The sequence below is a fragment of the Scomber scombrus genome, chromosome 3, assembly GCF_963691925.1.
Source record: "Scomber scombrus chromosome 3, fScoSco1.1, whole genome shotgun sequence".
Classification (NCBI taxonomy): Eukaryota; Metazoa; Chordata; class Actinopteri; order Scombriformes; family Scombridae; genus Scomber; species Scomber scombrus.
The window spans coordinates 13,695,673-13,722,598 of NC_084972.1; the positions used below are offsets into that span (position 1 = coordinate 13,695,673).

General features: G+C 38.7%; 1 protein-coding gene across 3 annotated transcripts in view; it reads left to right on the forward strand.

The window, feature by feature from the left end:
- Nucleotides 1-26,926, forward strand: part of cpne5b (copine Vb) — a 137,173-nt gene that overhangs the window by 88,716 nt on the left and 21,531 nt on the right. For all 3 annotated transcript variants that reach the window (XM_062444962.1, XM_062444970.1, XM_062444978.1), the window contains 5 exons: nucleotides 1,988-2,051; nucleotides 12,185-12,288; nucleotides 13,692-13,796; nucleotides 26,000-26,041; nucleotides 26,301-26,376. In XM_062444962.1, the coding sequence (XP_062300946.1) occupies nucleotides 1,988-2,051; nucleotides 12,185-12,288; nucleotides 13,692-13,796; nucleotides 26,000-26,041; nucleotides 26,301-26,376 (391 nt within the window). The remainder of the gene's footprint in view (nucleotides 1-1,987; nucleotides 2,052-12,184; nucleotides 12,289-13,691; nucleotides 13,797-25,999; nucleotides 26,042-26,300; nucleotides 26,377-26,926) is intronic.

The following is a 26,926-nucleotide window of genomic DNA, read 5'->3' on the forward strand; positions in this document are numbered from 1 at the left end:
GGGGTAACAACGCCCCATATTGCATATTCATTTTGGCAAACGTACTAAATGGACAGCGCGTATTATCTTGCACATTCAAAAGACACAAACCTCAGTGCGCCGTGTTAGTAGATCAGCTTGTAAATTTTTTTGCAGGTGATGTCAAGTTTGCACACGTTTTTACACACACAAACCTTTAGTAAATCAGGCCCTAAGACTAGTGTTCAAACTCCCTGTTTAATGTCTTCTGGAGGGAATTTTCCAAAGTCTGGAAAAATAACCCTAATGATGTCATCAGTGTTGTCTCTGCTTCGTCTTGAGACTTAAAGTTCCTACCACTCAAAAATGTGTTATTTTAATTGTTACTTGAGTTTCATTGCGCAAAATGATGTATGTGCAGAGTTAGACACCAGGAGAATGTTCTCACATCCATCTGCTGAAGAGGGAAAGTTTCGATGCATTCACCAAAAATCTGACTTTACAGCATTGTCTTCACCAAGAAAGTTAATAGGATGTTTTGCGTTTCGATGCTGTTGATATCGTGGCAAAGGAGGCATCCTAGTAAAACCAATGATGACCAAAGAAACTTAAACTCTGTAAACAGGAAAACACTGCTTAACACAAACCATATGCCCCTTACATTGTCCTGCATGGGCAAAATGTATTTTAATGCTTTCATGGTCACCCACACAGCGGTTTTGTATTGCTTTGCATGATGATTCGTTTTCTCAGGACTGTGTGCAGGGGTAGTAGAAACTGTTCAAACCTCAATGTTTGGACTGGGGGAGGAAACCTATGCAGATCCACCCACAGCCACTTTCAAACTAATAAGACACATTCATCTTACTGTGAAACGCAGCTGATGAATGAGGCAATTAACTTGCATGCAGAATGACATCAGTAAACTTCAGGTGAGACAGTTAATGGCGTGGGAAATCTAAGGCCCTATTATTTAGATAAATGGAAAGCGATACATTTTCTGGGGAAACAAAGAATGTTTTGTTAATGTTTGTTTGATTAGAAAACAAAATCCCTTAATTGAAAGCATATTTTATATACAGGACTCACATTGACTAGAAAGAGCGATTGATTTTTTCAGGGTTCCAGTTTATAACTCAATTCAAGCAACGCAGTTAATCCAATAAGAAAAAGAGAACAGTTCAAGAACGTGTGTGTATGATGTCGGGCAAACACAGGAACACACATCAAAGCCTGTATCTACTGTAGGTACAGATGGACAGGAAAATGCTTTCTAGACTAAAAAAGAAGCTTTCAAGTCAATTCTATAGCAAAGAAGGAGCCAGTGGAGGAAGCATAGAGCTGGAGTAATGCAGTATGCTCTCTCTGTTGTGATAATGGTAAGAGCCATGGTACATTTTAAACTAGCTGGAGACAGTATAACAAGGTCAGAGTGATACCAAAATATATATATATATAAAGAGTTGCAGTAATGAAGGTGGAGGGATATGAGTGGTTCTCAGCTCTGAAATGAGAAAGCTGATTGAAGCTGAATTTAACAGCCAGATTTATTTCTGTTTATCCAACTTTAATGCTGAATTATTTAAATGGCAAATAGATAAGCTATAAATCTCTCCAAACAGGACAGTCAGCAATATAGGGTATAACTTGCACAAGACATTATTATTGAGGTACTTTTCAGCAATCATTGGAATCACTGCACAGTTTGTTAAAGCCAGCTAAAGCTAAATTCCTCAGCAGCAGCAAAGATTGAGCACACAGACTTGTTAACTTGGCAAATCATTCAAATTTAAATTCAATTGAAAAAAAAACGAGCACAACTTTCTGCTGATGACAAGAAATGTCAAGGATGAGCGAATATCTAATAGACTTTTTGTTGAATATAATCACTGCACGAAAATTAACATGTCATTATTCTCAAGTGGCTTTAATTGATCAATTAAGAGCCAAGGGTGGACAAAATAAGAGATGAGTTTTCCTCTAATTTCTGTTAAGCTTTTATTGTTCTCTCTCTCTCTTTTCTTCACAGAGGGATTTCAGGAAAGAAATGTGGCACTATCCTCCTGTCTGCAGAGGAGCTGAGCAATTGTCGAGTGAGTAAGCCATAATAATCTCCCCTGCCAAACACACATTAGCAGACCAACATCTGTCAGTGAAGCCTGGTTAAACAGACTTCGCACATAAAGTGGATTATGCATGATGGAAGCTCGGAGGGACAAATGAAGTGTAGGCACACAGCCACAGACAGAGGAAACTTCCTGTTGGCTTCATTTAGTCCAATTTGAGAAAAGAATCCTACAACAGGTGCTGAGAATATGTGCATTGTCTCCATCTGTTCTTATAGTACTGCAGTGTTTTGTCATGTCACTTTGTCTCTATTTTTATAAATAACATTTGTCAAGAGATGCTTTTCACTGGCTCCCTGTCTGTTCATCTGTCTATCCCTCAATCTATCAGGCTGGTTATCATACCTCAGTATCTTGATTACCAACCAAAATGCATCTGTAGTATTGAAAACCATCAATCTACAGTATGAGGAGCTGGCATTGAAAGGCTGCACAGATTCTTGTTTACTTGTTCTTTACTTGTTTTTTGATTTTATATTTTGTTATTTAAATCATAATTTGGGGAATTTCACTATTCACTTGATTTAGTCAATTTGTACAGTTGTTTTGTGGTATTGGGAACAGTTGCATTTTTTGTTTGTGTAAAAAATGAACAACAGAATTAAACATAATTCAAAGTTAGAAAAAAATGTACTTTGGTATTACTTATCAAGAGTCAAAAAACATGGGGGTGTATGTAGTTCAAATTTGATTGACAGTGACAAAACAGCCAAGCAACTCTCATCAGATTCATTCTCAAATGTTGCTAAATCCTGATTGGTGCATGGAAGGATGTGATATCACCTTCTCTCTATCTATCTATTTATTGATCTATCTACCTACCTACCAAACTTACACCCGCAGGCACACACACACACACACACACACACACACACACACACACACACACACTATCCTCTCAGAATATTAGAGATAAGGCGGCTGTTCTCACTCTGAGCAATGGCCCCTTGTCTAATGAAACAGCCCAGGAACATAATGAGGTGAGTACTGACTATCCCCTCAACTAGCCCTGTGGTGTGAAGCTGTGGATGCTTCACTGGGCTCCCAGCACGCAGATTAGAGGAGGATATTGAAAAGCAAGAGAGTGCAACAGAGCAAATGGTACAAATAGAGATGGGAAGAGAGGGAACAAGTAGAGGAGAAAGATGGCACAATGAAAATAAAAGAGCAAATACTCAATGATAAGATGAAGAGAAATGGATATTTGTGTATATGAGTGTGTGTGCAGAAGAGAGAGTAAGACGGATAGAAAGAGATAAAAAGTCACTGAAGTGAATCAATAGAGGATTATTTCATACCCAGCATGCACCAGCTCTTAGCTAAAAAAAAAATGTTTGGCCAATGATAGTGTGAAACTGAGTTGGTTGGTTAATTAAAATACAACCCTGTCTCACCTTGTCCCCTGCAGCTTGTGGGACACACACATACACACTATCATAATTATGCATATGGAAACATTCAAATGAGCACGGTCACTTTCTCTTTCACACACTCATAAAAAAAACACATTACATACAAAGCCTGGTTCATGCTGCAAAATGCTTTGTTGCATTTGATGTCACCTGCAGAGCCTGAAATCTGAAATAAGATGGACTGTTAAAGAATGGCTGAATGAAAGGATGACAGTATCAGGGCTCAGCGAGCACCTCAGCTCCCACTCCTACCATCACTACACTTGAAAGTGATTCATCTCATTCTGATTGGACCACTATGATGTAAACTGACCAGTAATTTGCTTCATTAAAATATGATGACAGCTGCAGTTTCCCTCGTCTACAAACCCTGTTATGTGCTGCAAAGTCTGTGCGTTTCAGTAAATCCAGCCACATTCACTTCTTTACCATTTCTGTATGATGGCTGCTCTTTAAAATTTAATTTCTTGCTCAGAACATCACACAGATAGTCTATTGCACAATCAAGGAAATTCATGAATATATGCAAGCTCTTTAAACACTCATTCTGCTCTTAACTTTTGTAGCTTTAAAGTCTTAAAATTAGTGTTTGTATCCAGACTTAATGACAAAAACGTATTCAGTTTTTTTCTTTGCTCCCACACATTGTTGAAGCTATATGAATCTGAGATTCCTTGTGCATAATTACTCATTCAACCTCATACATTTGGTAACTTTGGAAACATTGTGATATTGACTAGAACATGAGTTTGTAATGATGGACCTGCCTGTGGGTCTGGTGGGGTGGTAGAGGTTAACACACGCTTAGCATTCATGAACTGACATTATTCATCAGTTTCCATCCGTGATGTGGCCTCAAGAGGAGAGATGAGTATGTGTGTTTTTCACTTAAACACCCTGCTGTAGAAAAATAAAATGTGTTTGTCCATGGTTACAATTAAACTGAATAGCAAACAGAAACTCCCCCACATTTCAGTGTTTATTTTTATGCAGACAGAGTCTGCTTTGCAGTTTGAGTTTTCTGGGTTTTTTAGCAGTACTCAACATATTCTAAACATAAGTTGACAAAATTATACACTACAAACTTTCAATTCTGGAAAGTCCCGAAGGAACTGTGCTATGTACCAGTCAACAAAGTTATCTGTTAAATTACATCTGTAGCTCAACTGCTGCAATTACTTAGATACTGGTGTCTGTAGATTTTTTTTATAGATTTGAGCTGGCAGGTTTTTTGTTGAGATGTTACAAAACTTCAAAATGTAAAGAAGTCTTGGAAGAAAGACCCTTTATTGCTTAGATACGTTTTCCCCCATGTGTCCAACTACCCAGGTGCATTAAACTTTCAGGAAGAAAACGAATCACAGTGTTTCCTAAAGTATCAAGCGTAGCTGCACTGGCCTCTACGGGTTCAAAGGTATAACTCTAGACCTTTCTGGCCACAGGTCTGTCCCAATATCCACACTTGTGTTCTTATGTTAGCACTGAAGTACATCTTCACATGCCAACAGGCAGAGGAGAAGGGTGCTGCATTGGAAAAAATGTCAGAATTAACTACACGTTAAACTAAATTTCCCCTCACTCCCCAAAAGGGGATGTAATATGCCGTTAATGAATAAATATTGATCAGACATATCACAAACTATAGACAGTGTATGAGAGCAGCAAAGTTTGTAGTCTGGTAGTGTGATGATGTACTAGAAATGTCGCTAAAAACACACTTAACTTTTCCATTTCTAAACACAGCAGCAGTGTTTCTATTAACAGACACATCCTTTCGTTTAAAATGAAGAAAGTTGACTTATGACATGCAAATCTGCCACAGCCGGATGGAGATATGTACCAGAACAGAAAACATTTGCTTCAATTTGTCCATCGTGCAGGCTTCAATAGAAGTGAATGGGAAACAGAACAAATATTCGTGGGATGGAAGAGTAATGTGCCCATACCTTAATACCACTATCATGCGCTATTCAGAGCTACGTCTATATCACGACTCATCAAGGTCTACTGTGCAACATCAGTCCACATGTAGGCCATAATGAATCAATAAGGTGGTTTTAGGACAATAATAATGACTCAATAATAATAAAACAATCAACGGAAACAAAGAAATGGTGACATACCAGATTCAGCATTAAAATATTAATGAGCAAACACTAAACAGTTATAGCAGAACACAAATGCTTATCACTTATTGTAATATTAATATTTTATAATAATAATATGAGACTGATATTGCACATCTTATTTTAATAATAACTTTCGTAAAGATTTGATCAGATATGTGATGTCCCGTGTATGTACAGTAGACATTTTATGTGCTACTTGATTTATTTGTTTTATTTATTGTATTACTCATCTCAGCTCCTATAGTGACAAGATACAAAGAAGTCTATAAAAGAGAAGAGTCGAGGGAATGGTTAACTCATCATCTTCATAATCTTCCATAATCTTGCTTGATTGCATGTTAAAACCAGTCTATTTAAAGATAGCACTGATTACTGTGATAGTAATTTGTGAATGTAACACTGCTTCCTTTAAATGAGGAAGTAGCATTAGCTATTCAAGCATGTGCAATGAAAATTGTACCAAGTGTCTCATGTTTTACAACCCTGTTCTCTCTCCCTGACACACACCGACTGACTTTATTGTAATTATTTCTCAGTTTGAGGCCCAAGATTACAACAGATTCAACAACCAAATGCATTGTTGGAAAAAAAAAATTCAGATAATTTTGAATGAACTGATTTCCAAAGCAGATTGGCTTTGATAGATTTAAACCATATGGACAAAATACCACGAGACCTTGAGCAACACAAATGGCAATTAGGAAAAGTTTGTTCTCCCATTTGATCAAGTTTATGAGCTATGCAGTAAATTAGTGGAAAAATATTGAAACATTTCTCTAACTCCATGTTCTGGCTATTAAAAGTTTATTCAACTATCTAAACATTGTGGATATCAACATATTGGATAAAATCAATTTGATAAATTCCCACTTGCTGACACTTCCGCAGTGGGAAATAAATAAAACCTGGAATGACTGGGAGCGGAGAGATTATAAAATGCTATGAGGGGGGAACAGAAATGACCGCCTCTTCATTCCACTCACGTACTGTTTTTGGCAATCCTTATTAAATGCTACAAACCAACAAGACCACAGGAATCACAGATTTCAGTTTAATGTGGCTTTAAATCAACCAAGACAAAAGGGCTAATCCAGGTAAGGAAATACCTATTTCCACATTTAACCCCCTAGAGACACCAACACATCGGCTCACACTCATTCATGCCTATGTGTGACCCTTTACACTCTACTTTTACTGTCTCTCTTTTTGCCTTCTCGGCATCTCCTCTGTCTTAATTAGCAAAACTATAACTTTTACTGTGGTGACACACACACACGTCTCATCTCTCTTGTCACATACTGTCTTTCATTACTCCCCTGTGTGTGTGAATGTGTCTCCACCTAGCCTGCCCCCCTCTTTAAATATTGATGCGGTACTCTGATTCTCTCCATATTAGCAAATGGCTGTTGATCACAGGCCTTAGCAATAGAGTGTTCGTGCCACAGAGCCTTAATGAGGCAGGAGCAGATGCATTTTTAATATCCCCGCCACATTCCATCACTATAAATGCTTTTATGTGCCTATTAGCTCCACAGAGTTTTCCTGGTATGTCCTTCTCCTGGCTGACTCAGAGCGGTGACAGTGCCAATTTCTGCCAGTTCAAAAACCAAAACCTGTGTTCACAATTTGAATGACTAGATCAGCAACTCAGTGAAAGTTGATTTAATTCCTCTAAAGCTGAGAGCAACCAAGGACACGGTTTTGACAACTGTGGTTGAGTTCAGGACTGGGTTGCACCAGCTGTTCTTAAATCCATCACTGAGTTTGTGTGTCAAGTCTTTCTTTTACTAAATTAGGTTGCACCATTAAAACTTAAGAAATGTCTTTGCTCTGAAACACTTTAGTAATGTGTTGTAATGTGTATTATGTAACACTGTCCAAATAAGAAGCAACTAACCATTTAAACAGGAAGTCACTGCAGCTTGACAAGGTGTAACATAACTTTCAAAAATAACAATTTCAGTGGCCAAAAAATAAAATAAACCTAACTGAAAATATTGGTATTTATATAAGCACACATGGAGAAATATGAGTGTTGAAGAATTAGCACTCATGTAGTGTACAGTAAGAGGGAAATGTCTGATTATGCTGAGATAACCGTCATTATTTTGTCTAACATTATTGGCTTGAAGCTTCTTAATTTGAGGTTAGGTGTGTTTTTTAGTGAAATTCTCTAAATGGCTCAGAGTAAGCCAACATTATCTTTTACAGTTCGTTCTCCATATTGTACATTGTTGCAGATACAGAACACAAAAAAATGATACGTGTGTACCCATTCTGTTATTATGCATTGTGTGTGTGTTGGGAGTAGGCAGGGTGTTATCACACACAGGAAAACAGACGGTGACTGAATGAAGGTGCTGTAATCTTACAAAACTGTACCTTGTAATTCAGTCTTGTATCAAGCACAGACCAGGTGGACTCAAATGCAGAGACAGAGACACAGGGATGAAGAGTTCTCAAGTTGTTTAATCGGTCCAAGTCAAAAACCAGGAAATCCAAAACACAGGGGAGAAGTACAAAATCGCTAGGCAGAACTCGGGATCCAAACAGCAAAACTGGTCGATAATACTAAGACAATATATAGATATGAATGCTGGAACTCTGACTGGAACTCTGACAGGAAACTGACAGGAAACTGACAGGAAACTGACAGGAAACTGACAGGAAACTGACAGGAAACTAACAGGAAACTGGCAAGAAACTTACATGTAACTGACAAGACGATCTGGCACAGAAAGGAAAGAGCACACCACATATATACCCTGGATAATAACGAGGCACAGGTGTAACACATTAGGGGAAGGGAGGCAAACAGGAGGGGAGGAAGCTAGACAAGACAAGGGAAAACACACCAAAATAAAACAGGAAGTAGACAAGACAAAAAGTAAACCTACAAAATACTACATAACAACACTACCGGGCCCTGACATCTTGAAGATCTCAGTCTATGGATAGTTGAGCTCAGGAGAAAACTGGTACCCACTGCAGTTTTAATCAATTTTGAAACATACAGTAAGCTGGGAAAGAAGTTGCTACAGTGAATTTCTTTCAAATTTTCTGATGACATAAGCCTTCAGCTGCTTGCGTATCAATCAGTAAGTGGCATGGCAACCAGCATTTCCCATGAGGATTAAAGGAGTCTACTTCAGTGAATGAAATGCCGTGAGAGCGAGGTCCGATCTGTGTAGGAGGGTTTGTGTCAAATGGCAGACGTGTTATGTGTATGTGTCCTCAGGGTGAGGGCAGGAATACAGATAAAGTCCTCTCATCGCTGGAGTGGAGTGGATGTGCTCATGAGTGTGTGCTGCACGGCGGTGCCTAGCTGTGTGTGATAAAGACAGAGAGTACACTGTGGAGAAATGCACACAGGAATTAAAATGGGCATTGGCATATGTGGACAGAAACACTCTAACACACTGTCTGTCACACTCGCACACTCACACACATTCTTTCGCTGATTTGCCACTCGGCACACAGCCAGACACAAGGTGCAAGCTGCAACATTAAAAAGCTATTAAGCTATCATTAGTGGCGCCATGGCTGCCCAGTGTAAGACCTCGGGCTCTGACAACAACAGCAATCTACTGTTATAGTATCTGAATGTACTGTAATGAACCCACTGCGTTTCAGAGATTAGCTACTGCCCATATGCCAAAGATAAGTTGGGACCCTTTTCTGCACAGCGACCACACACAGAGAGCCAGAAACAGGGAGGGGTACTAGTAAACAAGTAGCATCTACAGCATGCAAGTGATTTATATTTGGAGCTTGTACAAGCGCTACATTTCATGACAAACAACTTTTGGAAAAAATGCACAATCAGGCTTATTGGTAAGAGAGAGAGGGTGCTGTACAATGAAAGAAGAGTTGCTTTGCAATGTGAATTAATATCCCAGTCTGCTGCTGGTCTTTGATTTATTGAGGTATATATAATGTTTTTTTATGGTCTTTGTTAGTTTATCTTTTGAATCCACAAAAGCCTGAGGTCACCTTCAGACACAGTTAATTTTTCATACAGATATATTATTGTACATAAAGTTAACTGATAATTTGTTGCCAAGCTAATGAAACAATGCAGTCCTAATCATTAAATGGGAAGATTTATGCTGCTGTTTGCAAATGAAACCAGATTGCTTATATTTTGGTAATGAAATAAAAAATTCTGGTAATATTATAGGACAGATTATATAAATCTGACTTTATCTTGTCATTCAAAAGGCAAGTTCAAAACAAGTGGAGCAGCATGCTGTTCTCAAGAGAAAATACAGTTAGACAAGGAACTACTGTGGAGATAATTGTCATGATTTACACTACTGAATGTCCTGATTGATGGAAGAAGTTGGATTTTTGATCACAAACTACTAGTTCTCTCATTTGTAATTATCTTGGAATATGAAACCTAAACCATGTTAATCAGTTGCTGGGTGGACTTCTGCTACCCCATTAATATTCTACATACATTATTTGCTTAAATAGGTATTGTAGAGATAATCATGCAAGGCTAACTCAGAATAGAACTAACTAACTCAGAAAGAATAATAAAGTAATTTGATTTGTTAACCTACCTAGACCAATATTGTAATATGATTGGGATGAATCATTATAAACAACAGAAATTATATAATTAATCAAATCTTATATCAGATATTATTACTTAAATAAACTGTATGTGCCACAAATCTAATGCCAGAAGCAAAACCTATGTCTATATATCAAAAATATATTAACCTATTTCATATCTAACAGTGCTGGATTTGGGTTTACGTTTAGATCATCATATGTGCACCATTATGTTATGTGGGTGAAAGAAGAAGCAAAGCAACCCTCAAAACATATTAGAAAAATACAAACCCCAAAGCAAAACAAACAAACAAACAAAAAACCTGTGCTTTGTGTTTAATGTGAGTAAGGGTGTGAGGGTGAAATGCATTTGAGGCGTCTGATGCCTTCCAGATGCTGTGACAGATATCAGAAGATGTTAGCTTGATGACCATTACTCATGCTAGAATTAGACTTGGTAAGTAGCTGGCACTAATGTTAGCAGGTCTGCTGGTGGGTGGATATGGTACTATGGTTTGGGACAACAGCACCTGCATACTTGAACACACACACTAACCGTGGACCATTAGGCTGTGTTTATAGATAAAGCTGGAGTGAATTGTAGGTGCTCTGCCAGCAGTTCAGAGCAAGTGAGCAGGTGACATTCACACAGCACAGACTGAAACAAAGGATGACCACATCGCTATTTACATCACATCTCCCATACAAATTAGTGAAGAGCATTTTCTTCCAAAATATGAACACAAATTGTGATCATGCCATACTGCTCTGAGCTTTCCTGTATTCATCTTTTTTTTCTTTTCAACAGCGCTATTATGTTTGTGGGTATCTGTGTTGAGTGTGTGCTTGTACACTGTGTTTCCTGGAAAGAACATTAAGTCCTACTATTCCTGCACTCCTGCTGAAACTAATTGTGCTTGCCCCCAGCAGTTAGGTGGTGACTCACGATGGCTGTGATGTGACATGTTGACATAAAAACAAATCACCCAACATGAACTGAACTGCATCCATTAGATCTCCTACTCAGTCTCTTTATTTTTTTATATTTTTTGATAACTTGATTAGTTTACCTGTGGTTATTTAAAATCACAAACCTTAATCTGCCACTCTCAGTGGTGTAGAAGGACCATTACAGTGTTAATCAACCTAAATCTCCATTGTGGAATATTTTCATATTTAGACAGGATTTAATGGATCCCTGTGATGTGAAAGGGTTGCTAGTACTGCCAATCCCACTGTAGCTCAGCACCACACTCTGACTTCACTTTTACTTCAGTGTTTTGGTTTTCTGTATGGCAAGGTCCTAATGGTTTCTGAGGATATTGTAACATGCATAACATACCACGTGCAAAGGTGCAGATGAGCTTAGAGTTAAGGCTGACAAAGTACTGGTTAGAGTAAAAAAAGAAAAAGAAAAAAAGATGAAAAAATCTGCGATGTCCTTTAAAACTTTAGGACACCTTGGTATTTCTAGCACCCCCCTCGAGTGAAGCTTCATATTCTTTGCCCCATTAGTGGTAAAGATGTAAGAATGGCAAAGGTGATGTGTGTGTGTAACCATTACATCCTCACAGGTCAGCTAGTGTGGATGAATGTGCACACACTTATCATGGATTCACTGTTCTGTCGCTCTAATGCAAATCTAATAAAACAGTATCTAAATAAGATTCTATATTCCTCTGTGAAAAATAAGCCAGACATACATAAGGGTAAATACACAAACATACACCATACGATTTCCATCTTTGAAATGAAAAGAATCATTTCCAGCATATAGTAGTCATTATCTGATTGTGTGATGCACACACAGCTGCCTCCATCTGCTACCCCACTGTACACTGTTGAGATAAAAGAGAGGAAGTGGGGGAAGAAGACTGAAATAGGCCACATGAATAATATCATCTATTCTTTTATCATGGAGTACTTACTGTATGATATACCCTTCCCCCCAACCCATCTCCCATTTTTCAGTCAACATCTTTATGTATCTTTGTAGGACAGCGCCACTATGCAGTTCTGTGCCAACAAACTGGACAAGAAAGACTTCTTCGGCAAGTCAGACCCTTTCATGGTTTTCTACAGAAGCAACGAGGATGGAACGTGAGTGCTTTATGTTTTGTTTCCTCATTCAAGTTGTTGAAGTTGAAGTAAGCTACAGGTGCAGGTGCTGCCAGTGGACCACTGTTTGAGGAAACCCCCCAGAGACACACAAAAGATGTAAAGTGTAATAAATGCTATCAAGAGCAACACTGACACCACCGTTTTTTGTGCTAACAAAGCCTAGGTAGCATTATGCAAAGTAGGGTAAATTCACTATTATTATCTTCACTTAGAGCCTGAAAAATGAGTTGTAAATGACAGGGTATAAAGGTTACTGTAACATAATAAAACATTAGGATAGAAATCATCTGAGAAAGAGGTGGAGGCAAAAACATAATCATTAGAAAAGATGCAATACAGCAGAGTGATATGAGAATGTACACACAGTGAGAGAAGATCCTCAGTGGTTACTGAGGCATGCAAAACTTGAGAGACTGCACAGAGGCAAGTATCTTGTTCACACAACACAACCACAACTCCCATGACTATCCCTTACATAAATTACTCGAGGGGAGCAAATAAGAAAGAAAAGCAATTAATTAAAAAAAAGAAGCATAAAAGCAAGTGGAAAAGAAAACAGAATCTGCATTTCCCATCAGTAGAAAAAACACAGTTTCTGAGGCAATTTGCGTAAGGATGTGTAACACTCTCCCATGTTCTCATGCTTTCCCAGATTGCTGTTCAGCCTCCCAAGGGGCTCTGAAGTTGTGGTAGCGTCAGCTCTATCTAGCCAGAGATGCTTTAGCAAGTGCTTCATTAGCCATCTTCTGGCTTTTCTCAGTATTTTTTTTAATACATAACAGAGTGGGAAATGGATCCCCACAGACATGCTTGAAGTGCCTGTTGTTAGTGCCAGAGGGGGGTACAAATTAGAGGGCTCTGTGGCTAAAGAACTCACAGTGGTTCAAAAGGCTTGAGGCACTTAGTGCACCACAAGTAATCCAAGGCTTTAGATGAAGAAAAAAAAGGTGACATGCGTTGTTGCTTTTCGAGAGGATATTGGGGAGTATTTGATAGGAATTTAGGTAGTGCTGCTCTGTGGAACATTTGAGATATCAGAGAACAACATTTGCATATCACTGTCACACTTGTGGTCAAGGGATAGGATTTAAAAGCCAGACTGAAATATGAAATTATTTTCTGTGGTCTAAAACACAATATAACTGGGAGACAGGCCAAGTGGTAAACAAAGCTGGGCACAGCCCTTTTAAAAGCATCTCTTCTGTCACTGCGGGCATTCACATTGTCTCTCCTGTAGCCTTTATCTTTTCCATGGCATGCTCCTCCCTTTATTTGCATATCACTCTTGCTCTGGCTTGTATAATTAACAATTAATAAGCTATTTTCTCTCTCTGTCTCTTTGACACATACTTATTCTCCTCCTCTCCACTCCCCTCCTCTAGTTTTACTATCTGCCATAAAACAGAGGTGGTGAAGAACACATTAAATCCTGTGTGGCAGCCTTTCGCTATCCCAGTACGAGCTCTGTGCAACGGCGACTACGACAGGTACAGTGCTCTTATTCTTTACCCTTTCAGATTCCCACAGCTGCTGTTTATCATTTCCTGCATAGTCAATAACATTGGCCCCATTGACATCTTCTGCCTCCATCGATTTCTGTTGGCTCAATCTATTGATGGTCTTCATGGCTCTAATCAAGAATTGAATGACAAACAGCGTACTAATGACAGCCATTACTACACCCTCAACATCGATGAGTTTAACCACCAGAAATCAATATTAGTTCAACATGCTGCAGTGTTAAGCCTCCTATTCTATTTAATGTCACATTATTTTGAAGCAGCTCTGTGCTTAGCACATTCCTTGGTATTGAGCTTTGCTGGAATAGCCAGGTCCCACACAATGAGCCTCTTTAATCTCAACTGGCGCTCTTGTGTCGTTTCTCTTATCAGCACTTTCCTCCTCAGCGATAATCCCAAAGTGATACAAAGGTAATATTAAAGGTTTAAATTTAGATACAAGTGTGTGTAAATTGAAAATTGATTGCAAAGTTACAGTTAGTAGCTGTAACTAGGCACAGCAGGCTGTCAAGCCTTGGATTTCTCTGCATACAGAGGGGGAATGCATAGCTTTTTGCACATTTACATACCAAAAATGTGAGAGTACAAGTGTAAGGAATGGAATAAACAATATATTTGTTTTCTCTAATGTAAGCTGCAAATGCTGGTATGTCCTGCTAACTAGATTACTACCTAACCAAGTGTTACTCCGTGGGGTTACAGATTGCAAAAAAAAGGGCCAATTCCAATTGGCAATGTGGCCACTGCATGACCCGGGATGCTACTATATCAGAGTTTATGTAACGTTAGCAGTACTTATGTCCTGCTCTTTATTAGATTTGCGTAAGTTAACATACGCCAAGACTACATTACGTTCAACAAACATCAGTTGGTCCACCACCTAAAAGCCTCTAATTTTGTAATGTTAAAAAGGAAACAAACAGGCTGAAAATACAGCATAAAACGTACCTCTGTCTTGCTTGTCAAAGTATGTAATCTTAGCAACCAAACAAGGCAAGTTTGAAAAGACTGATCTTACATTTTTCCTTGACATACTTATAATACTATGGACAAACTAGCTCTTTACTACAAAAGAAGAACAATGGTGCTCGGCTACTAACTCTCCTACATTGATTATTGGTGGTGAGGCTGCAGCAGAAATATTTCAACAAATCAGCCTTGTATGGTGTCTTCAACTAATTCATGGAGCTATAGCTAGCAACAGACGGTGGGACAGGGCTTTGCAAAGTGTCATCTGATTGGCATTAAGCAAAAAACAAAAGATAAGAAAGTACTACAACAGTGAATTAATGTAAATGTTCAATTCAAAAATATTTTGAACACATCACTTTCATTAAATAAGGTTGTATTTTACACTTTGTCTAAAATAGTATTGGGCTGGTCTTACTAGTTGGCAAATAATTAAAGTAGACATGTTGTGTCAGAGTGGATACAAATTCATTTTGTGCTCCCAGCTTATTGGCTTGCCTCTAATTTAAAAGACAGTGCTTGGGGGAAAAAACTAGCTAAATGATGAAAGGAAAGAGTGACAGACAGATTACTTTTGTGAAGGGAAATAATTCATGTGGCATACTGCATCTTTTTTCTGCCTCTCCCTCCTTTTCGCCTCTCTCTCAAAGGTGTCTGTCCTATCTTATTTGGATGCAGTTAAACTCTAATTACTGAGAATGCTGAGAACCTGGTGTGTGCCGAGATAAATCCCAAACAGACGGACAGGAACAGAGCTACTTATGGGATCGCCTCATGGATGTACAGGGTTGCCTACAGAAGTGTTTTGATATTTGGTAAATATTAGGTGAAACTGTGCCAGCCAGCCAATCACACATAAGCTCAAAAAGGGGTCACTACCCTGTCAGAGCCGATCATACACAGGGGACTGAACTGGGCATTTCCTAAAATGCTCTTGTGCCACACACACACACACACACACACACACACACACACACACACACACACACACACACACACACACAGAGCAAGAATATAATGAAATGTGACAAGCCATGAGCTGAAACAGTCTGAAATGCTGCAAGTCTTGAAATATCATCAAGACAGCACTATAAACAGGTTATTCACTTGTGCTTGGGTGAAGAATAAACTTTGTCTGTCAGTGTTAGCTTGTTTTTCGAGTCCATATTCTTATAGGGGGCGGTGGGAAGTTCTATCTGTCTTTTTAATTATATAGCTCTTAAGACCCACTAGCAATTTTTTAAACCTCTGGGATGGTACATTATCATTCAAGCTGAATTCATGCGGCAACACAGCTCTAGAGGCTGTCAATTCTTTGTAATCTATGAAATTACTGTTTACATCCATCAACTGAAGCAAAGCTTCCAGTAATTTGTAAAGCGCTAATATGGTACCCAGACCCCAAAGAGCCAAGGAAAAAAATCAACTAAACCAGTTCAGACTAATTTCCATTACGTGTATCAAAGACCCCAGTCTTTCAGTTGTTGAAGACTCAGTGACATAAACAAGGCTTTTGATAGAGACCGCAATGCAACATTATTTTTGCCTTTTTGTGATTAACTGTAAGCACAGACCCTGAGGACATGGCTCACCTCTTCTGCAAGACCCAAGGAGTTGTTGTCAAAGGCTGAATGTGGATATCCAGCCTTCGGACTTGTTGACTGCACATGGACTCCTATCATATGTATTGTATTGTGGCATGCTAACTATATTCACACAAAGTCTGTGAGGGCCCTCGACAGTGAGGGTATAAAATGAGACGGGACCGTTATTGTATTAATGGTGAGTCATTGATAAATCTGACCCAAATCTAAACCCTAACCCTAACCCTAACCCTAACCCTAACCCTAACCCTAACCTCAGTAGTGAAGTATTTTTCTGGACAGTTCTTCACTGTAATGATATTGGGAACGTATACAAGAAACTGTTTACATGTACCTGATGTGGTTGAATGCAAAGTAGATGTTTCCATTTTATATAAGTTGATTAACACTGCCAATATTATTTTCACATGAAATCCTCAACTGAAGATCCTCACACCAACGATGGACGAAAACCAACCTTTACCAATCTAACTCTTCAGATCTTAATAAACAAAAAAAGTTATTCAGTGAATTTTAATGGAATCTGAATCCCAAGTGGACTCTCTGAAAATCAGAAATGCAGAAAGTTGAGGTCTCTTGTAAAGTTGATGAATTGTAGATTTGGAGAACACTCGAGACTCATACATTTCCCACTTAATTCAAGACTCTGCTAGGACAGAGAGCTCTGGACATTTGGATTCAGGCAAAAACAAACACAGCTTCTTGTTTGATGACTGATTTGATCAAAAGGGAACTGTGAAATTTGATGTAATAAAGATTTACTGTAAAAAAATAAAAAAAAAAGGAAAAAAAAGAAAAAAGAAAAAGTTAAATCACTTAAATATGACATTTAAAGAACAGTCACAAACAAAGTGTAGATTGCATGAATCAGAAGCTTCCCTGTGTTTATTGCAGTGACTGTTGCTCTAACTGCTCGTTATCTGGGTTGGCACGCTACTCAAAGTCCAGCATGTTGGATAAGGTATCGAAGCACCTTTCTCTGTTGAAAGTACAAGACCACACAAGTATGTCAATGGATGACCTAATGCTGATTTACTTTGCTCTAGATTAGTGTGTTAATTTGGACATGTTGCTCTTGCATGATGCACTTAAGGGCAACAGGAGAAGGTGAAGTAAGTTCAGCAAAGAGTACTGAAGATCTGCTATGCTTCCAACCGCCATGTCTAAAGGAACAAACAGAGAATGATGAACTCACCCAACCCACGGCATGACTTCTGTCGAAGCAGACAAATAAGCACTGTGCCTACTCTACAGGCTTTAACTATTAATGCTCATTCTTTTAAACTTTTGTGGTTTGAATCCTTTTTACATATAGTATGAATGAAAGAGTATACTTCAGACCTGTATCAATAAGAGAGTTTCCTTTCACCTGTTTTTATGAGCATCTCAATTTGCTCGTAAAAAAAAAAAAGGCAGACACGGTAAAAAGTAAGTCAAAATATACGTTTTTATAAGTTAAAGGTTTTTATGCTTGGCTGAGGTGAAAAACTTGGTATATCAATTAATAGAACATGACAAGATAGACTTAGCAAATAAATCATGTACATGAAGCATGTGAATTAAACATCACTTAAGCTCCTTTGAGGAGACGAAAAATGGCAGCCGATAAAAACTTCATATCTGTGTGAACCGATGAGAAGACTGTGGCTCTCTTCGAATTGATACATTGCACACATATAAATGTCATATTTCCATCACTTTGTCACATTTTTCCACTGTTTGAGGTTTGACTGGTGATCTTTTAGTTACATCATTTCATCATGCATTACATACAAATATGGGTTATAAAATCCTAAAATTAACTCTTACTCTCTAATTCTGTAATGAGATGATAGAAAATCTTAATCTCTTAATTATATCTGAGTGACAGCCTTGTATCCTAAAACAATGCAAGTCCCCGTGGGATGGGCATGGAGCTGACTGTAAAGATCTCATTGACAGCTGCACTTCATTTGAGCTGCCCACCTACACTGTCCATTCACAGACTTGTTTAAAGGCCAATGCTGTGTTGCATCTTCAATATTTTGTGCTTAGTCTAAAGTGCTGTTTACAAAGAGGAGAAAATATCCAGACCACTTTTAAATGTTAAAAGTCCTTAATGTTAGTCTGTGTAAAGCAATAATAAATATGCACTCTGAGTTTGTCACAACACAGAAACATGTGTAAAAGAAATCTCTCATTTACGTTCACACAGACTTTAATGTGCTCTGCTCCATCTGAGTGAAAATGATTTGAAATCCAAAGGGTTGGTCTTTATAGTTAGTTAAAATCCTTTGTCAAAAAAGTTAGACTTTGTAATACATTTGAATACTTTTCTTTGCCAGAAATTAATTCAGTGTGGTATTGGTTTTAGCTGACTGATGCTTTATAAGCACTAGTAGTTGAATAAGGAAACTTTGTTCAACAAAAGTAAAATAAAATAACAAACTAAATAGCAATACATTATCTCCACATTTCTTAATTTCAACCAGACTATAGGCCAAGGAAAGTATTTCTATGATGTCATGTGACTACTATGGCTGTATCCAGCAGGAAATTTTAAGGGGGATGAGGGGGGATGCAATCCCCCTTGTTAGCAAAACGACTAAAATGCATCCCCCTTGTTACCCTGCCCTCCTTCTTCTCCATCCCTTCATAGCAGAGAGGCAGGGGCAGAGGGGTTGTTCAGTTGAATGTCTAGTCTGCCTGATTCATTGATCCTTTATCTGACTGAAGTCTTTGCAAGTTATAATCCATGGCCCCAACCATGGCTCTGAAATATCAGTAGCCTAACTGTGATGTGTATTGATAAATCCATGGCGCTGTCCATGGTGCTCAAGCAGACAGATTTGTAATTGCTCCTAGTTCTCTCAGTCCCCCCCTTCTGTCAGTTTCATTTTTGGATCTGTAGTATTCTCTAAACCATATACTATCACCTTCATTATCGAAGTAGCAACGTGTAGTCATGAAAGAGCAAGAGGATCGCAGAGACACACTGCTAACTGTAGTGTTCCTATAATGTTTCCATGATTATTCAGAAGCGTCTGTGCCACTGAAAATACACCCCCAAACCAAGCAGGGGAGACATGACTACAGATATAGTTTTTACTGCAGCTATAACCTGAGAGTAGAGTAAGCAAAACAACTCAACTGCTACAGTTCAATTCAGTTACAATTCAAGGAAAAGTTTATACCGTCAAAGCTATGTTGTGTTTTGAAAAATAATCATTACTAAAATGCTTAAAGTTGCAATACGTGACATTCAGCCACATTACTGCACCAACATCTGAGACCAAATCAAATGTGTGTTGTTCACTCAATAAAGTTCGAGGGAAAAAAAGGACGCTGAAAGCTCAAAAAAACACTGGTTTAACAACACGATTAGTTCAGGGAACAGAAAAAGTAACGTGGAAGAAATCACAAAATTATGATTTTGGATATTAACCTTTCATTATCAGAGAAAAAAAATCATCTTGAATGTTTTTGAACATTTCTGCCACTAAGGCAACTTCCATAAGAATGTGCAATAGCCACAATGAAATTGTTTAATTTGACCCTGCACAATTCACCTTTCATTGTTGCCACACAATGTCTTTCATAGAGAATGAGAGGCTTGTTATTTCTTGGAAACAGCAGTAAGAAATCCGTGATTTGAAAATATTGCTGAGGACCATATTTGCACTGTATGTTAGGCAGATCTGTTGGTAACCTGTTAAAATATCACAAAGACAAAGATAAAAACATGTCCACCTTTCCAACTTTGCTCGCTGGCGACAGGGTGGCACAGTGATTAGGCAGACTGTCCTTCAATTGGCAGGATCCAGTTGAATCCCTAATGACAGCAAGTATCTGAGGTATCCTTGAATAAATCCATCTCTCCACACTAACATGCACTCTGGCAACAGAATTAATTTTGGCAAAGAAGTTGAAAGTAGAAGGACAGGAAAGCAAGAGGGTAATAGGAGAGGAGAATGGAAAGATTAGAGACACCAGACAGGGAAGGCAAGTATACTTGCAGTGTTACAGAAGGAAAAACAGAAATCCAATATGTCAAAGGCCCTGTTTCAGATGAGTAAGTCAAGTAGAAGAGGATAAGGGAGTGTGAGGAGAGAGGAGAGAAATGGAAAACGCTTTCAAGTTGTGGTATATTCTGTTCAACCACTGATGTGTGAAGAAATCTTAAAGTCTCTCCCAGTATATATATATATATATATATATATATATATATATATATATATATATATATCCCTCACATCCCCTTCATTTCCTGTGTTGGTGTAACCCAATGTATATATTTTAATGCAGTTTTTTCATTAAAAACATCAAAAGAATCAATTCTTCCTCATTAACATGCTAGCCTGGATGACTCAAACGCGGTCTATTTTCCTCTCTGGCAAAAGATCACAGACAGATCTCTGTAATTGGAGCTGAAGAATTGTTCAGTGTCAAATGTAGTTTCCTTTTTTCCCCTCAATTATATGCACTTCCATTACTGAAGATGAGTCATGTTCATGAAAGAAGCCTTGGAATAGTAGCTGAAGATATTGGTAGCAGATTAGTTTTGGAGTGTATATTGTTCCGAGCGTTCAAGGGGGCAATTCAAGGGTCTTACCGTCTCACTCGCTGGAAGTTAGGATACACAGATTTGAAATGAAATGATGGAAAATGCTTTGAGTTGGCATGATGACAGTTTCCAGGTCCTTTTTGTGTAACACAAAAGCGCACAAAAATGGCACTTATTTACGCCCAGCACAAGATTTATTTCTGCAATTAGATTGGTTAGGAGAAGGGACGACTCTGCTTTTTCTTTTTTTTCTTGCTATCTTATGTTTACCAACCCTATCTCCTTTTCTTACACTGGAAGAGAAGCATCATGTTTCTACCACCTAGGTGACAGGCACATTTTCATTAGTTCACAGCCTTGAAGATAACCTCAAAAGAACAAACTGTCACCATGGAACGACAGAGGCCAGGTGGCAGGGAGGAAGTTGGGCATATTTCAGGCATCTTTCAATTCCTCAGTGACAGGAAAGAGTCTCTGATGTGCCACTTGCTTCTACTTTCTTTGGATCTGGGCTGGTGTCTGTGTAAGTCGAAGTGGGGAGAGAGGGGAAACATGGGGGTGGGATCAATGTGACGCTGGAATGAAAGTGCCAAGAAAAGTTTTTTTTCTTTATTCTGCAGGGACATTGTTTCTTCTGCATTTGTGTTAAATGTCATCAGTGTGTCTTTTTCCTGATGTTCTTTTGAATGTTCAAATTTTACATGCGCTGCAGTTTGGAAGTTACTTTTTTTTTGAGGGAGCACTTTAAATAAGTTGAGTTCTTCTCTTTCAAGATCCAGCAAACTGCTCAACCTTGTTCTAAAACTGGCAAGAATCCCAGTTAGAGAACAAAGTGGTTCCCTTAGCACTATTTCAAAACTTTTTTTTCTGTGGTTGTTGTGTTGTTGATTTTAATTAGGTATATGGCCAAAAATACTGATACTCTTCCACCTTTTTAAAAAAAAAACAACAACGTAATTTGGAACGAGTACAACTTCCTGGTCCCTCCCTTCCTCTCTGCTGCGCTCCAGCCATAGACTGTATATAAGAAATGGACGTAACATCCGTGATGTCACCCATTGCTTTGTGGACTGCTGCTCAGAAGCCAATAGTATCGGATCTGAGCAGTGCCATCTTGAAAATTTTAGGTGCATGCCGGGAAAAATAAAAACACGGATTCTACTTATATGGGCATCAGGAGGGGCATGAGGCGCCCTGTGAACCAATCCACCTGTCAAACACGACGTAGCCACGCCCTAATGCATACCCTGCTTTATCATCAAATATAAAATCAGGGAGGCCAAAATTTCACAAATGAACATCATACTGCATTGAAGAAGGCTTTAAACTAGCGATTGAGACCATAAACACATTTTGAGGTTAGAAATCAAGTAAGAAGTTGGTGAATTCTCCATTGACTTGTATTGAGATGGAAGTCCTTTTGACACACCAAAACGGTCGCCCCCTGGTGGCCTTCTGATAGAATGCAGTTTTAAGCTACTTCCGCGTTGGCATCATTTCAGAGGACCGGAACTCCCCGCCTGGCTCCAGCCCTGCCGTCAAAGCCCCTCCCCACAGAGAAACCTGCCGTGCACAAGTAGACTTGTAACCACAATAACAGAGGACGCCTGTTTGACCCGGTGAGAGCACAGCAGGCGCTGCGCGGAGGGAGAGCTGCTGCCGAGTGACCCAGGACTGGAAACCGATACGCTGCGGTTTTGCTCCGTCCTCTGCCTGGTGTCCTACCCCACCAGGAGTGTTACAGTAGCGGAGTGGAGCTAGCTCTGGGAGAGCAATCTGCCTTTTAAATTAAGTTGCAGTTACAGTAATTACAGCAGCCCAATCAAACCTGAAAGAGTGCCTTTAGGCTACCATAATTGCTGTTGTAACAGCACAACTAAACTGTCCGATTTTGTTAACTTGCTCAAATTTGGTTGATTTGGTCATTTTCTTAGATTGTTCTGCTTCTACTGTGGGTCAATAGGCTACGTAGATAAATGTTGTCTTTATCCGTATGTTTTTTGACAGTTGACTGGAAGTTTTATGCTGCCTGGTGCGACCTGCTGTGTTGAGCTTGACGCGTCTTTCAAACGGTATGCGCTGCGCGAGGAGGGGTGCTTCCAGCAGCGTTTGTGTCATTGACACTTCTCAGACACTCTTCCTGGCCCTGATTGGTTGTTTTGATCTGGGAGCGGTTGATTCTTGCAAATGGCATTATGATTACTGGTGGAACCCAGAGAAACTGGATTGTTTCATAGTTGATCTGTATCATATTCTACTGTCAGAACATAATGACAATTTTGGCAAATATAACAAAAAACTAGTTACATATTACAGCTTTAAGTTGAAACTGACAGAAGTATATGGTATCCACCATTCTTTATTTCACATTGAATATAACTGAAACGTTGCTTTTTCTCCACTTCTCCACTGATGGTTTGGACCAGTCACAGGTTTTAGCTCTTTCCACAGATGTTTAATAGGATTTAGATCAGGACTCATAGCAGGTCCAAGGTTTTCTTCTCATCCACTCTGCTTTTTGATGTATGTGTGGGGTCATTATCCTGCTTGAAGACCAATAACCTGCGACTTAGACAGCTTTCTGGCACTAGGCTGTACATTTTGCTCCAAAATGCATTGATAGTCTTCTGATTTCATTGTGACCTGCAAAGATTCAAGGCACCCAGTGCCTGAGGCAGCAGACCAGCACCAAAACATCAGAACCTCCTCCATGTTTCATGGAGGCATGGTATTCTTTGCTTTGAAGGCTTTTTCTTTTGTAAATATAGGGATGGTGTGATTTACCAAAAAAACTCTAATTTTGTTTCATCTGTTCAAAGCACATTCTCCCAGAAGGACTGTGGCTTGTAAACATCCATTTTGGCAAAGTTCAGTCAGTTTTCGTGTCTCCATCTTAAAAGTGGGGTCTTCCTGGGTTTTCTACCATGGAGCCCATTTTCATCCAGACAGCAACGGATTGTGCGACTTAAAATTATTGTACCTTGAACTTGAATTGAAGTTTTCCCTGGTTCTTTCTCGAACATTCAAGCAATCCTTCTGTTCAATCTCAGTCCAATTTTCCTCTTGCAACCCCACCAAAGATGTTGGAGTTCCATATGCCTTAAACTTCTTAAAAACATTAGCAACAGTGGTCACAGGAACATTAAGCCCTTTGGAGATGATCTTGTAACCTTTACACTTGGCTATTACCTCTTTTCTAATGTCATGATGTCTTTTAAACTGGCTGCATGAGTGATTATAAGATTTAACACTGTTGTGTTCACCTGTACTAATTAAAACACAATAGTCTACTTAAAGTATCACTATGAATCAATTATTTCTTACAAGGTAACAATAATTGTGGGCTATTTCATAATGTCTTTGTAGAATAAGCATTCAGTTATTTTCACAATGTTTTTGTTTTGCTCCACTGCAAACAAAACATTGACATGCACTGATAATAAAATATATTAATTTCAACACTGTTAAGGGTTAAGGGTGATGGGTGCATTATTATTACAACACCAAACTAACCAACAGACTCTATTCATGAGCAAGATGGCACTCGTAGGAATGAGTCTTGTATGAGATGAAATGGACAGGAATACACACCTGTTGCTGCTGTCTACAGTCCATATTAATTAGGGCATTAATGAAAATAATTAAATTGTTGCTGTGGAGGAACGTGGTTATTTTGTGAGACCATTTTCAGAAACACACTGCCACCTGACATTTTACAAGTTGGCCTTAGTGTTGAAAACAAGCTTGAGTAATTTATTTCTGCAAAAGTGTGTTAACCAGTGTCAAAGAAGGGGCGCTTAAATTCTCACTTGAAGCAGAAGATTCTGTCTCATTCACAAATTAGAGAACTGCTTTTCCTTTGTTGTTTGGTGGCATGTTGCAGTAAACAACATCTCACCTTGATGTACATTAGGGATGTCCCGATCCAGCTTTTTGCACTTCCGATCCGATACCGATATTGTAACTTTTAGCATAGGCCGATACCGATACCGGCCGATCCAAGCATGTATTAAAGATTAAAGATATTTACTTATTTTGTTGTTATACTCATGTTGAAAAGGGTTTTACTCTTAAGAACAACTAGCCAACTTAATTAGGTTAGTTTGAATAATCCACAATGGTTGGTAATGAGAAGCTGACCTGTTTATTCTTAACAGGGTTAAATAAACACAAAATAATAAATAGTCAATTAACCACACAAACTGAATTGGCATCAGTGCTCTGCTCTTGAACAACAAGAGTGTAAACCAAGGCTTAAAAAGCCATCAGTGCAAACAATATTGTAAACTGTATTAAAAAAGCAAAACACACAAAAAAGCTGAGTAGAAAATAAATAGTGGGATGCTGGACAGGTCGCTAGGTGTGCTGAAAAACGCGTACCGGATTTGGGGGGAAAGCTGAAAAAAACTGGAATGGATTACCTACATACGATTACCTGGATCGGGAGTCCGGATCGGGATTTTCCCGTGCAGGCCGATCCGATATTGATATGCATTTTTTTGCTAATATCGGCGGCCGATCCGATCCAAATATCAGATCGGGACATCCCTAATGTACATTACACATCACTTCCTGCACTGCCTTTTCTTCTATATCATAACCAGAGCGATTCTGTCTGTCCATATGGTTTTCCATGAAGAAGACAAAAAGGGGGATTAAAGGGGCTCAAATATACTTTATATTGTTTGAATTTGTTCCTTTTTGATCAATTCTACACATTGCATGTTTGATGGATCTTTCCAAATATAGTAAGGTGGGGCATGGTGTTAGTTCCATACTGTGAACAACTGGAATGAACAGATTGATGGATTATTTTTTGGCAAAACAAAGTCAACTAATAGTTTGCTTTTGACTTATTACAACAACTTCCTTGGTAGATTAAGATTGTCCAGTTGTCATGCAATTGTTGATGATCAAATTTCCATTTTTAGGAGCACTTTAAAGACCTCTGGTCCATGTTGGCTTAAAAGTTGAGAATACTATAATTCCATGATAAGTGGGCAAACAGTCTGGCATGCAGTTTTAACCTGAGTGTGTGTGATTTTTCTCCTCAGAACTATCAAGGTGGAGGTGTATGATTGGGATAGGGACGGCAGGTGAGTGTTACAGATTCTTACAACTTATGAATTGGTAACTTGCATTTCAACAATTAATCAAAGAACTATCTGTAATTTTCACTGGAAACGTAAAGTATAACCTCAAACATAAACTTGGTTTAAGATAAAAGTTTTAAAGTAATATTACCCTAAACTCAAAATCACTTTGGATCACAATGTTCCATCTTCTTCCCATTGTGTCCTGTTATATGCACCTGATCTTTTCTAGTGTTTCTCTTCCTTTCATTTCTTGTCCCAGCCATGACTTCATTGGGGATTTCACAACTAGCTACCGAGAGCTAGCTCGAGGGCAGAGCCAGTTCAATGTGTACGAAGTGAGTAATTTCAGTGTTTTCACAATTCAACAATGTGTCTTTTGGCTCCGGAGGTCTGGAATCCCTGAGCTCCGGGTGTCTTGGATTCCATTTCCGACACAAGTGACATTTCTATCTGACATCACTGTTGCGCTGTTTTTCATTATTTTAGCACATTCCTTCCCATGGATATTGCCTAGTTCTGCAGCAAATAAATACTGTGATTCAACAGTTACAACAAGTTATTCCATTCATTCCTTGTCATTTTTTAAAGGGCATTATTAGTACAGCACAGTATTAATATCCCCCACCTTCCCTGATCAGTTGTACATCCTATTAAATATTTCTTCAGTCTGTGTTCTTAATTTCAAAAATCCAAAAGTCATTTTGCCACTTTAATGACCTGGATGCTGACACACAGAAATTGAGCTATTAACAGCAGCATGAAACAGCATTAACAACGGGAACAATTTGGGGATTTAGAATGATCATAGCTATTACTCAGTGTTTCTCATGGGATGGCTTACTGTGTCTCATAATAGCACACAATACAGCTCTGTATGCAAATTAC